This window comes from Mustela putorius, unplaced genomic scaffold (genome assembly GCF_011764305.1).
Source record: "Mustela putorius furo isolate JIRA1106 unplaced genomic scaffold, ASM1176430v1.1 tig00003862_pilon_pilon_pilon, whole genome shotgun sequence".
In the NCBI taxonomy this organism is placed as follows: domain Eukaryota; kingdom Metazoa; phylum Chordata; class Mammalia; order Carnivora; family Mustelidae; genus Mustela; species Mustela putorius.
The window spans coordinates 2,106,851-2,124,827 of NW_025422014.1; the positions used below are offsets into that span (position 1 = coordinate 2,106,851).

Genomic DNA, 17,977 nt, shown 5'->3' on the forward strand with positions numbered 1-17,977 from the left:
CTGTTCTCCAAAGTGGCTGCACCAACTTGTATTCCCATCAACAGTGTAAGAGGGTTCCCCTTTCTCCACATCCTCTCCAACACAAGTTGTTTCCTGTCCTGTTAATTTTGGCCATTCTAACTGGTGTAAGGTGGTATCTCAATGTGGTTTTAGTTTGAATCTCCCTGATAGCTAGTGATGATGAAAGCCCAAATTAATAAAATTATGAATGAAAAGGGAGATATCACAACGAACACCAAGGAAGTAGAAACAATCATCAGAAGTTATTATCAACAGTTATATGTCAATAAGCTTAGCAACCTCGGTGAAATGGATGCATTCCTGGAAAACTATAAACTCCCAAAATTGAACCAGGAAGAAATTGACAACCTGAATAGACTGATATCTAATAACGAGATTGAAGCAGTGATCAAAAACCTCCCAAAAAACAAGAGCCCAGGACCTGACAGATTCCCTGGGGAATTCTAACAAACTTTCAAAGAAGAAATAACATCTATTCTGAAGCTGTTTCAAAAAATTGAAGCAGAAGGAAAACTTCCAAACTCTTTCTATGAAGCCAGCATTACCCTGATCCCCAAACCAGGCGAAGACCCTACCAAAAAGGAGAAATTCAGACCAATATCACTGATGAATATGGATGCAAAAATTCTCAACAAGATCCTAGCAAACAGGATCCAACAGCACATTAAAAAGATTAGCCACCATGACCAAGTGGGATTCATCCCTGGGTTACAAGGATGGTTCAACATTCACAAATCAATCAATGTGATAGAACAAATCAATAAGAGAAGAGAGAAGAACCACATGGTCCTCTCAATTGATGCAGAAAAAGCATTTGACAAAATCCAGCATCCGTTCCTGATTAAAATGCTTCCAAGTATAGGGATAGAGGGAACATTCCTGAACTTCATCAAATCTATCTATGAAAGACCCACAGCAAATAACATCCTCAATGAGAAACAGCTTGCGTCCTTCCCGTTGAGATCAGGAACACGACAAGGATGTCCACTCTCACCACTCTTGTTCAACATAGTATTAGAAGTCCTAACAACAGCAATCAGACAACAAAGAGAAATAAAAGGTATCCAAATTGGCAATGAAGAAGTCAAACTCTCTCTCTTCGCAGATGACATGATTCTTTATATGGAAAACCCAAAAGACTTCATCCCCAAACTACTTACATAATTTTTTTAAAAATCACTTGCTCTATGAATTAAATCTTTCTAGATTTTGATTGTTCTTTTATTTTTTGTTTCCTCAGCATTTTGTGTTCTTATTTATAAACAGATTTGTAATTATTCTTACATCATTTCATGTTCTTCTTTTGCTCTCCAGAAATAACAAGAAAAAAGTGATAACTCTCTTCTTACTAATTCCTGGGGTGCCTGGGTAGCTCAGTTTGTTAAGCATCCAACTCTTGCTTTCGGCTCAGGTCATGATCTCAGGGTCGATCTCAGGGTCGTAAGCTCAAGTCCAGCACTGGACTCTGAGCAGGGTGTGGAGCCTGCTTAAGATTCTCTCTCTCCCTCTCCCTCTGCCCCTCCCCCTGCACTCTCTTTCTCTAAAAAAAAAAAAATACAATTTATTACTAACTCCCACAAAGTCTCTAAGTACAAGCCATTATAAAATGTTTGTTTAAAAATTCTAAATTGCTTTTGCTTGGTCATATTCCTTTACTCAATCCATCAATCTCCCTCCTTTTCCCCTGCTTTTTTCCTCTCGCTCTCTCCCTTCCCCCACTCCTTCCCTCTTTCTCTGTCTCTCCCTGTCTCTCTTTCTCTCCTGGTACCCAAACTTAAAAAATAAACCCTGTTGGCTATTAGAATTTTAAGTGAAGAGCCAAACATTCTCTGCATGCTATAATTATAACTATGTAACAAGACAGAAAAACTGATGCAAAGTAAAAAAAGACTGGAAGTAAATAAACTAAAATGTTAACAGTACTTGTGTTTGGGTAGTGAGATTAAAAGCAAATTTGTTCTTGGGGCACCTGGGTAGCTCAGTCTGCTAAGCATCTGACTCTTGATTCTGGCTCAGGTCATGATCTCACTGAGATTGAGCCCTGCATTGGGCTCCCTGCTCAGCCAGGAAGTCAGGTGTAGATTCTCTCTCCCTGTGCCCCTCCCCCTGCTAATGCTCACTTTCTCTCTCAAATAAATAAATAAATAAATAAATCTTTAAAAGTAAATTTGTTGGGCGCCTGGGTGCCTCAGTGGGTTAAGCCGCTGCCTTCGGCTCAGGTCATGATCCCGGGGTCCTGGGATCGAGTCCCGCATCAGGCTCTCTGCTCAGCGGGGAGCCTGCTTCCTCCTCTCTCTCTCTCTGTCTGTCTCTCTGCCTACTTGTGATCTCTCTCTGTCAAATAAATAAATAAAAATCTTAAAAAAAAGAATACATTTTTAAAAAAAAGTAAATTTGTTCTCTTCAGCAAAAAAATAAATAAATAAAAACATAAATATAAATGTGAGAGCATATGGAAAAAGAGATAAAACAATGTGGGGAAGTACTACTCATTGGTTAACTTAAATGACAATTATACAGGTTTTCATTGTATCTTTGACCCTAGTTATGTATAGCTTTGAAATTTTTCAAAATATAAAGTTGGAGGGGAAAATAAATTAAAATAAACATGCATATACATTTTATGTATATAAATTTTATGCTATAATGAACATTGCTCAAAATTACAATTATTGATTTTAATATTACCTTTCACCACACCAGCAGGCTTCATATAAAAACTGAGCTCAAAGCTAATAAGACTAAACTTTTCAATATGATAGGTCTCTAATGACTTCAGAGGAGAAAGTAACACGAGCTAATAGTCACATACCAGCAGCTATGGGAATTCCAACTAGATTATAAATCAGAGCAAAAATAAAATTTATCCGAATCCTCTTCACTGTCTTCCTTGATAAGTCAATACTTGCCACTACATCCAGAAGATCATTCTGAGAACAGAAATATTTGTAATATTAGTGAGAGACTCTAAATTAATGAATACTTTATATTTGACACTGTGATTTTGAAGATCTTGTGTACCTTAGGGTGGGTAATATGAATTGACTATAAATTTCAAATATTGCTAAAAATTTCAGTCAGCTTTGGAAGATGCTTTTCCAGGAATTTTTCTCAGGGATTTAGAAAACACTTTTGGGGTTATATGCTGCTATGTAGGTTAACACACATAAAACAATCTCAGCAAGGGTTTGTTGAAGATAGTTTTATTATAAGTGTACCCCCCAATCATATTCTTTCCTTTAGAAGCTTGTCATTCTCATCTGCTTCACTTGATTGAGAAAATATGGAAGTAATTAGTGTTCCTTCTCATACTCTCATCCTGAATTCTCCTAGTCTCAAAGGCTGGGAGGACAGGAATTAGAAGGAAAAGAATGTCCTACTCGAAATACTTTACAACACTATCCCTGACCATGTGGACCAATATCACAGACCTCAAGGTTCAGGTCACAGGACTTACCCTTATCAAAACCACATCAGCTGCTTCAATGGCTACATCTGTACCTGTGCCAATGGCAATCCCAACATTAGCCATTGCCAGAGCTGGAGAGTCATTGATTCCATCTCCTACCATTGCAACCCGTTTCCCCTCCTCCTGAAGTTGCTTCACCTTAGCAACCTTATGAGAAGGGAGAACTTCAGCGAACACCTTTGTAATGCCAACCTACAGGGAGAAAAATAAACTCAATTCATTTCAAGAAACATTACTGGTCCCTTAAATATAACACAGCAATGATGACCATCATTTTCCACTGACCAGAGGTCCAAAATTTCAAAAATTGATAATATCCAGTGATAGGAAGGATATGGAGATATGAGCTCTCTTATATATTCTTGGTGGTTGCGTAAACTGTTATTGTCCTTTTGGAAAACATTTTGTAGGATCTATCAAAGTGCACACATCATTTGATTGCACAGTTCCACTTCCAGCCATATTCTGGACATATTTATACAAATATAAAGAGACATATGTTTGACTTCCAGGGAAGATGGCAAAGTGGGGGGATCCTGGGCTCACCTTGTCCCATAGACACAACTGGATGCACCCACATCAGTATGAATGGCTCAGAGAATGGTCTAAGGACTGGTGGAACAGACTCTCCACAGTTAGGTATAGAGAAGAGGCCATGTTGAGGAAGGTGTGGAGGGGGAGATAAGATCTGGATCCGGGTGCACTCATGGGACAGTATGTGAGAAGGAAGAGTGTAGTAGGCCTGGGAGGGGAGAGGAATAGACCCCTACAGTGGGTGCCCCAGGCACAGGGGCCTGCAGAGGGAAGGCAAGTCCCCGCAGAGGCTGGCTTTGAGAACCAGAGGGGCCTGGCTTTGCAAGTTCTTATAATCAGTGGGGCTTAACACCTGGCACTTCAAAAATCAGCTAGTTCAGCTCTGGGAGAGCCAGATGGCAATAAGAAACTGAGCACCCCCGCCCCCCACAGCCTCCCCATGCAGAGAGCACAACAAACAGCTTCAACCACATAGAAACAGCAGTTTGAAAAATGCCTGGGGTATACAGGACAGAGATTTGTTTACTAATCTCAGAGTGTGTGCAGTAGGGGCAGGGATCTTTGAGAGACTGCTTCAAGAACAAAAGACCTGGTAGGCAGCATTTACCTCCCCTGCCCCCAGCCAAGATACCCCAACACCTATGGTAACTAGCCCAGAGCCAACTCTCTCTACATAGATTACCAACAGTGTGCCCTGCTGCCAGACAATCCTGCAGATCCACCCCCTCCAACAGCAGTTTTCCCCAGTGGCTGCAGGTGCCTTCCCACAGCAGGCTAGCCCAGACCCTGCTGGAACCCCACACCCTGCCCACATTCTCTCCCATAGACCTGCCCCCTCTAGCATGCCCTTGGCCGGAGCCCTTCCAGAGCAGTGCCACAGCCTGGCAGTGCACAAGCAGCCCTGAAAGGGGTCAGAACCTTAACAACGTAGCTCTGGCCCCAGGCAGAGGGAAAGACAATCACACACCCAAGACTAACTAGGGGCCCAGCAGTGTGCTGGAGGTAGATATGGGGTCTGGTGGCAGGCTCTACCTACCAAAGCAAGCTTCTCAGGGGAGAACACCTTATAGGTTGGTGCTAGCACATCTCTGGCAAAAAACTGGTCTGACTCAACTCACGTCAAGGCAGCCCCAGACGGCCCACTAATGCCATGGGGACTAAATCTTGCTGCCAAAAAGCAAAAAGAGACATTGTAGACAACTGGACAAAAAGCAAAAGTGGCTCATCCAAAATAGTCTGGTGCATGCAATACAGATAGGAGACACTCATGAAGTGCCAGAATCTAGTGAACAGGGGGAGGAAGGGGATACCACACTGCAGGGTACTAAATGACCTTTTCTTCATAAGGACATCAGTTTCAAGTGCAGGAGATGTAGGTGACTTTTCTAACACATAGACTCAAACAAGAAAGTTGGAATGAGGAGACAGAGGACTATTGCCCAAATGAAAGAACAGGGCAAAATCACAGCAAGAGAGCTAGAAGAAATGAAAATAAGTAATATACCTGATACATAACCCAAAGTGATGGTCATAAGGATACTCATTGGACTTAAGAAAACAGTGGAGACTTCAGGGTGACCATCAACAAAGAGATAGAAAACACAAAAAAGAAGCAAATGGAGCTGAAGAACTCAACAGCTGAAATTAAAAATATGCTAGAGAGAATAAAGAGGAGACTAGAGGACCCACAGCAAACATCATCCTCAATGGTGAAAAATGGCGATCTTTTCCCTTAAGGTCAGGGAACAGAACAAGGATGTCCACTCACCACTTTTAGTTAACATAGTACTGAATATCAGAGCCACAGTGATCAGATAACAAGAAGAAATAAAAGGCATCTGGGGCACATGGGTGGCTCAGTCGGTTAAGCATCTACCCTCAGCTCAGGTCATGATCCCAGGGTCCTGGGATAGAGCCCTGCACTGTGCTCCTTGCTTAGCCGGGAGTCTGCTTCTCCCTCTCCCTCTGCCTCTGCCCCTTACTTACACCCAATAAATTAAAAAATCCTTAAAAAAAGAAAGAAAAGGCATCCAAATTGGTGAGGAAGAAATAAAACTTTGATTACCTGTAGATGACACACTATACATACAAAGGCCTAAGGACTTCACCGAGAAACTACTAGAACTGATAAGGGAATTCAGTAAAGTCATAGGATACAAAATCAATATACGGAAATTCACTGCATTTCTAAATACTAATTATGAAGTAGCAGAAAGAGAAATTAAGAAAACAATAGCATTTACAATTATACCAGAAATAATGAAATATGTAGGAATAAGTTTAACCACAGAGGTGAAAGATTAGTACTCTGAAAACTATAAAATACCAATTAAAGCCATCGAAGATTACACAAACAAATGGGAAGATACCCCATGCTCATGGATTGGAAGAACAGGTGTTAAAATGTTCATACAACCCAAAGCAATATACAGATTTAATGCAGTCACTGTCAACATACCAACAGCATTTTTCACAGAACTGGAACAAATAATCTTAACATTTGTATGGAACCACAAAACACACTGATAGATAGATTAATGGATAATGTGTGTGTGTGTGTATATATATATATAATGTAGTATATATATATACAATGGAATATTACTCATCCATAAAAAGAATGAAATCTTGCCATTTAAAACAATACGGATGGATACAGAGGGTATAATGCTAAGGGAAATAAGTCAGAGTAAGACAAATACCATAAGATTTCATTCATATGCGGAATTTAAGAAACAAAACAAACAAACAAAAGAAGACAGAGAGACAAGCCAAAAACCAGACTCTTGAACTATAGCTAAGAAACTGATGGTTACTAGTGGAGAGTTAGGTGGGAGGATGAATAAAATATGTAAAGGGGATTAAGAGTACACTTATCATGATGAGTGCTGAGTAATGTATAAAACTGTTGAATCACTATGTTGTAGACCTGAGTCTAATATAACACTGTATGTGAACTATACTGGAACTAAAATAAAATTTTAAAAAAATAAATAAATAATAAAAAATGAAAGGTCTTTGAAAACCAGCCCCCCCCCAAAAAAGATTTATATGTCCAAAGATTTACATCACTGCCTGTTTGTAACAAAATCTTCAAAACCACCTAAATACCCATCTTTAGAAGAATGTTTAAGTAAATTATGATACATCCATACCATAGAATTCCATGTAGTAATGTTCAAAGGCTAACATCATTTTGTATGTTCAGATATGGACAAAGGCATATAGTTATTATGTATAAAGAGCAAATTGCTGGGGCTCCTAGGTGGCTCAGTCAGTTAAGCATCTGCCTTTGGCACAGGTCATGATCCTAGGGGTCCTGGGATTGAGTCCTGTATTGGGGCCCCTGCTTAGCAGGGAGTCTGCTGCTCCCTCTGCCTGTGCCCTCCCCCTTGCTTGTGCTCTCTCTCTCAAATAAATAAAATCTTTATAAAACAAAATAAATAAAAAATAAAAAGCAAACTACAGAATGAGCAATCTTTAGAAAAGTGATGTAATTTATGTTGAAAAATACCAGAACTCTACATTTGTATATGAACACACATGCCTATGAAAAATTGGGGATAGGACTAGACAGGGAGCTTGGGGAAAAGGTGTCTTCAACTTTTTACTGTTCGTGCCCGAGCAGCTTGTAGCACATGCGCAGTGATGCTTCTGGGCTCCGCCGTGCCCGCTCGTTGCCTCGGCCGCCGCTGCCTCAAGCCGTTGCTGCCGCCGGGTGGCGACGGTGCGGAGCTGCTCCGGCTGGGCCCGCGGGGGGGCCCCGGGCGCCGCACAACTTTTTCAGTGCCCGAAAGTAAACACGCCATTAAGATGGCGGCTGGATGCAAGCCATTAGGCGGAACTTAGGATTTTGTATCTATGTGGCTGCGAGTGATTGGTTGTGCAACCTTGGTATATTTAGACATGCACGGGCGGGGGAGAGAGAGATCCCAACAGCTATGCAGAAATAAAGCTTGCTTCGCTGAGGTCTCCTGGTTGTTCTTGCTGGCGAGAGTGACAAGTGGTGCCGAAACCCGGGAAACCCGAAACCTACACCGAGGAGTTCTCAGTGAACGCAATGATCTGGTAAGTGTGCACAAAATTTCAGATAAGAAAGTTCCTAAGTATAGGACGAGAAGTGAGAAAGTTCCTAAGTATAGGACGAGAAGTGAGAAAGTTCCTAAGTATAGGACGAGAAGTAAAAGGGTTCCTAGGCATAGGACAAGAAATAATGGGATCAAAGTTTACTAAGATGGGAGGATTACTGACGGAGGTGCTTAAGGCTAACGGCACTCCGCTAGGCTCTAACCATAAAACGGTTAAAAATGTTATCGAGGAGCAGGTCAGAGAAGCCTCTAAGGCAGGATCTAGCAGAGGGGGAGAAAATTCAGAGGAGAGCTCCTCTGAAGATGAGCTTGGGGAAGCCATGACACACTTAAAATTAAAAGAGGAAGTCCCTAACGAACCTTTAAAGGGAAAGACACACAAAGAAGCCAGGAAAAAATATGACTCCCTAGCGCCCTCGGTCAGAAGGTCAAGAATTCCTACCCCTGAATGTAGGCCTATAGCGCCACCTGCAGAATGGCCGCCACCATATAACACTTCATGCTCCCGAGGGGCATGCAGTTGTCCAGAATGTAGAAATGCAGAATGGAGGGACATTACGGACTTTACTAAACCCTCCCCTCTTGCATACCCAGTGTTAGATACCATGGTAAAATCTTCAAAAGCCTCCATTAGAACTGACAAATTACAAACACTCAATGATTTCCAAAAGTTATTGGGGGACATAAATTGGATCCGACCCTACCTGAAAATAACTACAAGAGAATTACAACCACTGTTTGATATTCTGAAGGGTGATGCCCGTCTAGACTCTCCTAGGAGCCTTACTCTGGAGGCAAAACAGGCTTTGAAAATTGTGGAGGACAGGCTTGCCTTGACTTCAGCAGATAGATGTGATCCTAACCAGATAGTCCAAGCCATACTGATTCCATCCCCTTCTTCACCTACTGGAGTGCTATGGCAAGGTGGGCCCTTACAATGGCTGTACCTCCCAAACACTCTTCCTCGGATAATCACAACATATCCAGTTGCAGTAGCCATGCTAGCTAACAAATTGATCACTGCTTGTATTTCTACTCTTGGAATCATACCTGACAATTGCATCGTGCCGTATACTAAGGAACAGATTCGCCTACTATGTGCTACCCTAGATGATTGGGCGATACTGACCACCTCTTACTCAATAGAATTTGATAATCATTATCCTTCACACCCACTTATAGAATTCACAAAGGGTATTGAATTCATACTACCAAAAATTAGTAGATCGACACCACTAAAAGAAGCCTCTACTGTCTTTACAGATGGAAGTAAAGAGGGCACAGGAGCTTATATCATAAATGGAATCGTGAACCCAGTCATAGTTCCTGCCAGGTCGGCTCACAAGTAGAGCTACTAGTAGTGCTCCTAGTGCTCCAAAGATTTTCAGACACTCCCCTAAATATTATTTCTGATAGTCAATACGTGGTAAATGCGACAAAAAATATTGAAACAGGGGCGCCTGGGTGGCTAAGTGGGTTAAGCCGCTGCCTTCGGCTCAGGTCATGATCTCAGGGTCCTGGGATCAAGTCCCGCATCAGGCTCTCTGCTCAGCACGGAGCCTGTTTCCTCCTCTCTCTCTCTCTCTGCCTGCCTCTCTGCCTACTTGTGGTCTCTCTCTGTCAAATAAATAAATAAAATCTTTTAAAAAAATATTGAAGCAGCCATCCTCTCCTTAAGTGATTCACCTATTCCATGGGTCTTAAGGCAACTACAAGAGGTTGTGCAACTGCGCACTGCACCATTTTTTATAGATCACATCAGAGCCCATATGAGCCTACCAGGACCATTATCCGAGGGCAATGCTCTAGCAGACCACAATAGTCGTTTCCAACTTATTTGCCCTACCTTAGAACAGGTGAAGCTGTTCCATAGCAAATGGCATGTGAATTCTAATACCTTAAGATATAGATTCCATATCACCAAAGAACAGGCAAGAGATATAGTAAGGACCTGTGGGAATTGTGCCACATTACTCCCTCAGCCTTCCTTAGGGGTGAATCCCAAAGGCCTTCAAGCTAATCACCTATGGCAAATGGATGTCACACATGTACCTGAATTCGGGCAACCAAAGTACGTACATATATCAGTGGACACTTATTCGGGTATCATAATGGCTACTCCCCTCACGGGGGAGAATTCAAAACAAGTCATCACACACTGCCTACGATGCTTCACAGGTTGGGGTATCCCAAAACAAATAAAGACAGATAATGGACCTGCATATACATCAAAATCTATCCATCAATTCCTAAGTCAATTTGGTATAGTCCATACTAGAGGTATACCTTACAATCCACAAGGTCAAGGAATAATTGAACGCACCAATGGCACCTTCAAACGATGCTTACAAAAAATAAGAAAAGGGGGAATAGGGGATGACTACAAGTCACCCCGTGATCTTACATCTCTCACCCTTTACATTTTAAATTTTTTGTCCTTGGACCATAATGGTACATCTGCAGCGGACAGGCATGCGGCGGTTACCGAACGCACTCTAGCCCAGGCAAAGTGGAAGGATATACTCACGGGCCAATGGAGAGGCCCTGACCCGGTCCTAAGATGGCACCGAGGTTCTGTTTGTCTTTTTCCACAGGATGCCCAAGTGCCTATCTGGGTCCCAGAGCGACTGATTAGAAGAATCGATCAACATGACCCACCCCGTCCTGATGGTCGGCCTGATAGCGATCCTGGCGACACCAGCATCCCTTCAACAGATGCACCAATGGGCAATAGTGAAAGCCTGGCCGTTCCCCATGCCACTAACGAATGAGTCCGCCAACCTCCCTCCTGTATACCTACTTTCATTCCCATGCCCGTTTCTGTAAATCCTAACAATTCACTTGTATTGCTCTCAAGACATAAAAGAGACTTTGGGATCACTGCAGCCATTATTGCGGCTGTAGCAGCCTCCGCAGCTGCAGCAACTGCAGTGGCTGTAGCTCTCACCACATCTGTAACAAGTGGACATTCTCTAGAAACTATTGACGACCGGATGCATCCAATCACTTTCTGGACATAACCTCCGTGGCCTATAATGACCTTTCTATTGCTGCTAATCTGTCGAAACAGTTAAGCAGATGAGATTGACATAGCTCCATTACGGGATTGGGTATCTGTTGTAAATCCTTATGTTCCACCGTTTTGCATCATTACATAAACAACAATGTAGGCAACAGTTGGCGCTAGTACAAGCTTGCATGGCACTGGAAGCTGGTACATTTCCCCAAATCTGGCTGGCAGTGCTAGATCGGTAGTCGATGACGGGTAAGATTGGCTGCATGCACATAGCAACCTAAGCCAGGAGTTCTCCAACCAGGGGGAATTATCCGATGACGGGTAAGCATGTTCATGGCAGCTGACAAACTAAGACAGGCACGATCTCCTGCCTTGCATGCCTAATATAAAAGAAAAGGGGGAGATGTCGGTGCCCGAGCGGCTTGTAGTGCATGCGCAGTGATGCTTCTGGGCTCCGCCGTGCCCACTCGTTGCCTCGGCCGCCGCTGCCTCAAGCCGTCGCTGCCTCCGGGTGGCAACAGTGCGGAGCTGCTCCGGCTGGGCCCGCTGAGGCGCCCCGGGCGCCGCACAACTTTTTCGGTGCCCGAAAGTAAACACGCCATTAAGATGGCGGCTGGATGCGAGCCAGTAGGCGGAACTTAGGATTTTGTATCTATGTGGCTGCGAGTGGTTGGTTGTGCAACCTTGGTATATATAGACATGCACAGGCAGGGGAGAGAGAGATCCCAACAGCTATGCAGAAATAAAGCTTGCTTCGCTGAGGTCTCCTGGTCGTTCTTGCTGGCGAGAGTGACATTTTACTTTATATCCGTCTGCATTTTTATATAAGAATTTACTCATATATCACTCATGTTATTTAATAGAAGAGGGAGGAGGCATTCTGAAGTAGAAAAGACCAATATGAGAAAAGCTTTGTAGGTAAGGCAATCACGGGGGTCGGGAGCAGAAAAATGTGTCAAAGTGGTGCATTAGGTGATAGTTCCACCAGTGATGTTCAGGATGGACTAGGGAGGGAAGTGCCTGGAGCTCTTGCTGTAATTTAGGTAGGAGAGATTGGGTGCCTGTGTGCCCGACTTAGGCTGGCAGCACTGGTAAAGAATCTGAGCAACATTTCAAAGGAAGTATCAACAAAGACTGGTATATAGTGTCACAGAAGCATTTCATGAAGTAAGTAAATGGTTTTTTGGTTGTAACAGTAACACAAAGCCCAAATGCCTTCTAACAGCATGCCAACTGTTCTTGAAAGAACCAGGTATCGATATTCAGTGATAAGGAACATAATAGGTAATATGAATCTTTAGCACTTGAAAGCAAGAAACAAAATGTATATGAGGAATTAGAAGTCTCTCTCATTCTTTCTCCCTCTCTCAAATAAATAAATAAAATCTTAAAAGAAAAAAAAAATTTAAAAATGGGCACCTGGGTGGCTCAGTTGGTTAAATGAGTGCCTTCGGCTTGGTACAATCCTGGAGTCCCAGGATCAAGTCCTACATTGGGCTCCCTGCTCAGCAGGGAGTCCGCTTCTCCTGCTGACCCCTCTCCTCTCATGCTCTCTTGCTCTCTCATTCTCTCTCTCTCTCTCAAATAAATAAATAAAATCTTTTTTTAAAAAATCAGAAGTTACCACAGACCCTCCCCCCACCCCAAAAACTAAGTAAACCAATTACCTGAGAAGCAATAGATCGAGCTGTTTTACTGTTGTCTCCAGTCATCAGAACTACTTCTAAGCCCATATACTGCAAAATACGGACAGCCAATTCTGCTTCCGGCTTCACTGTATCAGCAATAGCTATCAAGCCGCACAGCTCATCTATTATAGGAGCACCAGAAAAGGAGAGAGTTTGGAATATGGTGAAAGCAGGAATAATATTCTAACTTAAAACTTGAAAAAGAAATTAATCTTGTTAATCAAAGTTTTCGGGGCTTAAGCTTAACTCAAAATGTCTCCAGGGCCACACAGGCTGTACTCTACAAAATCTGCAACAAACCTCCACATTTCGTTATGAAAATTTCAGAGTGAGGAAGGGGTTTACTAATAAAAGCAGTAATTGGAAAATGAAAAGAGAGCTCTTTATTGCAGACTTAAAGACTCTTCTTTTCCTTTGAGAAGTACTGGTTAATCCTCCCAAACACTTTAGTTCATCTAAAGGCAAATGAAACTGAAAACTAATACTTTTTTTTTCTTTTTAAGGTGAACAGGGTGGATTGAGACAAAACCAGCATTTTATACTGGGAGGAAAAATCACTGCAAGTAGTTATTTTATTTTAAAAAACAAAAGTAAATGGTATTTTTTGCTTCTTCCTGGGCCTAAAAACATCATAGTTAAGATACTGCCTTCATACTTAGCAAGGATTATAAATGTTGACTAATTAATCTCACAGCTAGAAATTTACCCAAGAAAAAATTTAACAAAAGAAAGCACCTAAAACCTCATAGATATTTATCACAGCATTATTTATAATGATGAAATATTAGGAATAGCTTAAATTTCCAATGAGGGAATTATTAAGTTAGTTAAAGTATATAATAAATTAAACAGAAGTAAAATAAAATTAGAAAATACTATGAATATAGCAAATAATGAATAAAGCAAAATATATTAGGTATACAGGGATTTTAAATTTTTACTCAAAATATTGAGGTAAAACTTATATGCAAAATACAACCACTTAAAAACAATATTATACTAATACTATAATCCTGTACATATATTGTATATAACATTTACACACATATAAATGTTTGTATATATTTTATATAAAATTAAATATATATTTAATATATTATATATAAATATTTAATAATTTAATATATTATGTTATAAATATTTAATATATAAATATATTATATATTTATTTTATATTAAATATATATTTATATATATAACTATACATACACACACAAAAACAGAAACGGAATACATGTAATTAAAACTGACACTGAGTTAGGATGATGAGATTATAGATATTATTTTGCCTATTCCTTTAATGTTTTGTTATTTTTAGGTTTTAAAAAAATCCTTGATTTGCTTTTTTTATTTTGGGGGGGTGTAATCACTAAAAACAAAACCTTTATTTATTTTTATTTATTTTTTACTGTTATCTTCAATTAGCCAGCATACAGCACATCATTAGTTTTTGATGTAGTGTTCAACGATTCATTAGCTGCTTATAACACTGGGTGATAGGTATTCAGGACAGCACATGTGGTGATGAGCACTGGGTGTTACATGCAACTACTGATTAGCTTATAAAAAAAAAAAAAACCTTACACCAGTTAGAAATGGCCAAAATTAGCAAGACAGGGAACAACATGTGTTGGAGGGGATGTGGAGAAAGAGGAACCCTCTTCCACTGTTGGGAATGCAAGTTGGTGCAGCCACTTTGGAGAACAGTGTGGAGATTCCTCAAGAAATTAAAAATAGAGCTTCCCTATGACCCCACCATTGCACTACTGGGTATTTACCCCAAAGATACAGATGTCGTGAAAAGAAGGGCCATCTGTACCCCAATGTTTCTAGCAGCAATGGCCACGGTCGCCAAACTGTGGAAAAAACCAAGATGCCCTTCAACGGACAAATGGATAAGGAAGATGTGGTCCATATACACTATGGAGTATTATGCCTCCATCAGAAAGGACGAATACCCAACTTTTGTAGCAACATGGACAGAACTGGAAGAGATTATGCTGAGTGAAATAAGTCAAGCAGAGAGAGTCAATTATCATATGGTTTCACTTATTTGTGGAGCATAACAAATAGCATGGAGGACAAGGGGAGTTAGAGAGGAGAAGGGAGCTGAGGGAAATTGGAAGGGGAGGTGAACCATGAGAGACTATGGACTCTGAAAAACAATCTGAGGGTTTTGAAGGGGCGGGGGGTGGGAGGTTGGGGGAACCAGGTGATGGGTATTCGAGAGTGCACAGATTACATGGAGCACTGGGTGTGGTGCAAAAACAGTGAATACTGTTACGCTGAAAATAAATTTTAAAAAAAAATTAAAAAAACATAGGCTATGGAGGAAAATAACAAAGCCAGGCAAATGCAAGAGAATTCTAAATTAATCAGTAACAATTATGTATTACTAACATTTTCTTTTTGCATTCAGGCTTCTTTTCAAAAGCCCTCAAGTTCAGAAGTCTTTCAAAAATATACATAAAATAGGGGCACCTGGGTGTCTCGGTAGTTAAGTGTCTGCCTTCAGCTCAGAACATGATCTCAGGATCCTGGAATGGAGCCGAACATCAGGCTTCCTGCTCAGTGGGAAGCCTGCTTTTCCCTCTCCCACTCCCCCTGCTTGTATTCCCTCTCTCACTGTCTCTCTCTCTGTATCAAATAAATTAAAAAATCTTAAAAATATATACATAGGGCGCCTGGGTGGCTCAGTGGGTTAAGCCGCTGCCTTCGGCTCAGGTCATGATCTCAGGGTCCTGGGATCGAGTCCCGCATCGGGCTCTCTGCTCGGCAGGGAGCCTGCTTCCCTCTCTCTCTTTGCCTGCCTCTCCATCTACTTGTGATTTCTCTCTGTCAAATAAATAAATAAAATCTTTAAAAAAAAAATATATATATATATATATATACATAAAATAATAACTGAGATTGCAACATTGAGTCATAGGGAATTAGGAAAAATCTTACCATCAACTGCCACCAATACGGCAGTCCGACCTTTTCTTTCATGCTCAGTCATGTAATCATCTACATCATTATTAATAACAAGACCATTTCTAATCATCCACTCCCGGTTACCAATGAGGACTTTGTACTGCTGGGCATTAAGAGCACCTGAAATAAAGTACAGAAAGAACATTTAATGAGATTGTTTAATATTTATAACAACGCTGCAAGGTACGTTCTTCCTGTCTAACCTTACATAGTCACTATGTTGTATTTTTGGTAGACCACAGCCTACAACAGTGGTTTCCAAATTTTCAAGGAAAATACTCTGCTCTTCTATGCCTTTGGGCCTTTGCACATGTTGCTGTCTCCACCTGGAATGTCCTTACCCCTACTCGCCAATTATCAAACTCCATCATATTTTTCAAGAATCAACTCAAATGATACTTTCTTGGTGAAGCTTTCTCTTTGATCTTCCACACAACTGAATTAAATTTGATATATTTATCGTGCATCAGCAGCTTAATATGGTTGGATGAAAACATACAACTGTAGAGATGTCTCATTTTAAATATGTGACCACTAACTTTATGCAGGTCCTTGGTGTTTTCTGGCAATTCTATACTTCCCTAGTCCATTCATTTTCCATTCATTCTAGAGGGCTATTTTATACCTTCTCTTCTCCCATCCTCACCTATGGCCAGATGATGAATCTGCTTCCTACTTCAGAAAGAATTAAAAGCAATCAGAAGAGAACTTCTGCAAGCTCTCACTGCCACATCTAACCAACTACCTGTGCCTATGTACCCACCAATCTAGCTTCTCGCCTGTTATTATAAACTGCCCCTGCTCCTATTTAAGGCCAACCTCTCCACTTAAGCAGTAAACCCTCTTCCTTTGCTTATTCTAGAACATCTCTCCTACAATTGTCTCCTCTGGGATGCCTGGGTGGCTCAGTTGGTTAAGCGGCTGCCTTCAGCTCAGGTCATAATCCCAGCATCCTGGGATAGAGCCCCACATCAGGCTCCTTGCTCAGTGGGAGCCTGCTTCTCTGTCTGCCTCTGCCTGCCACTCTGTCTGCCTGTGCTCATTCTGACAACTTAATAAATAAAATCTCTTTTAAAAAATCTCTCCTCTTCCTCCTGCATAACCACACTTTCTATCTCTGTTGCACATAGTCTTATCTTTAAAATCAAAGCAAAACATAATAAAACAAAACACCCTCTTGAGTTCACTTACCTCTTTACTACTGCCCCAAATTTCTGCTTCTGTACACAGTAAAACTTCTTGGAAGTGTTGCCTCACTTGATTATTTCCAAGTCATATCTTCCCATTCTCTTGTGAACCCACTCCAATAAAGCTTTTGTGTCTACTACTCCAAAGAATTGTTCACGAAGTATACCAGTGACCCTTATTTTCATAAACCTAAAGGCTAATTCTTTTTTTTTTAAAGATTTTATTTATTTATTTGAGAGAGACAGTGAGAGAGAGCATGAGCAAGGAGAAAGTCAGAGGGAGAAGCAGACTTCCCGTGGAGCTGGGAGCCCGATGCGGGACTCAATTCCGGAACTCTGGGATCATGACCCAAGCTGAAGGCAGTCGTCCAACCAACTGAGCCACCCGGGCGCCCCTAATGGCTAATTCTTGTTCCTTATCTTACTTGCCCTATCAGCAGCATTTAACACAGTTGATCACTCCCTCCTTCCTGAAATAATTTCCGTCCTTGGCTTCTAGGACATTCTTGAGTTACCTCCTCACTCATCACTTCTCAGTCTTCTTTGCTGATCTCCCTTATCTTTTAACCTACTGTATTGCTGGGCTCAATCCTTAAAGCCTTTCTCCCCACCTCCCCCAATCTAGTCTCACTCCTTGGTGATCTTATCCAGTCTCACAGCTTTACTTTAAAAACAATCTATACCAGCTTTGTCCAACAGAATTTGGAAATGTTCTGTATCTGCTGTTTAATACAGTAGCCATTAACAATATGTGGCTATTGAGCAGTGAAAGGTGGCTAGTATGGCTGAAGGGCTGAATTTTAAATTAAATTTATTTTTTAAAGTTTATTTATGTATTTATTTTAAGTAATCTGTACATCCACCATGGGGCTCAAACTCATGACCCCAAGATCAAGAGTCGCATGCTTGGGGTGCCTGGGCGGCTCAGTGGGTTAAAGCCTCTGCCTTTGGCTCAGGTCATGATTCCAGGGTCCTGGGATGGAACCCTGCATCAGGCT

At 41.3% G+C, this 17,977-nt stretch overlaps 1 protein-coding gene across 3 annotated transcripts in view; it reads right to left on the reverse strand.

Moving 5' to 3' along the window:
- The window catches only part of ATP7A (ATPase copper transporting alpha), a 186,121-nt gene that overhangs the window by 5,571 nt on the left and 162,573 nt on the right, over window positions 1–17,977 (reverse strand). For all 3 annotated transcript variants that reach the window (XM_045066214.1, XM_004777105.3, XM_004777103.3), the window contains 4 exons: window positions 15,766–15,912; window positions 12,796–12,938; window positions 3,479–3,682; window positions 2,834–2,951 (listed from right to left, as the gene is read on the reverse strand). In XM_045066214.1, coding sequence (XP_044922149.1) covers window positions 2,834–2,951; window positions 3,479–3,682; window positions 12,796–12,938; window positions 15,766–15,912 — 612 coding nt within the window. The remainder of the gene's footprint in view (window positions 1–2,833; window positions 2,952–3,478; window positions 3,683–12,795; window positions 12,939–15,765; window positions 15,913–17,977) is intronic.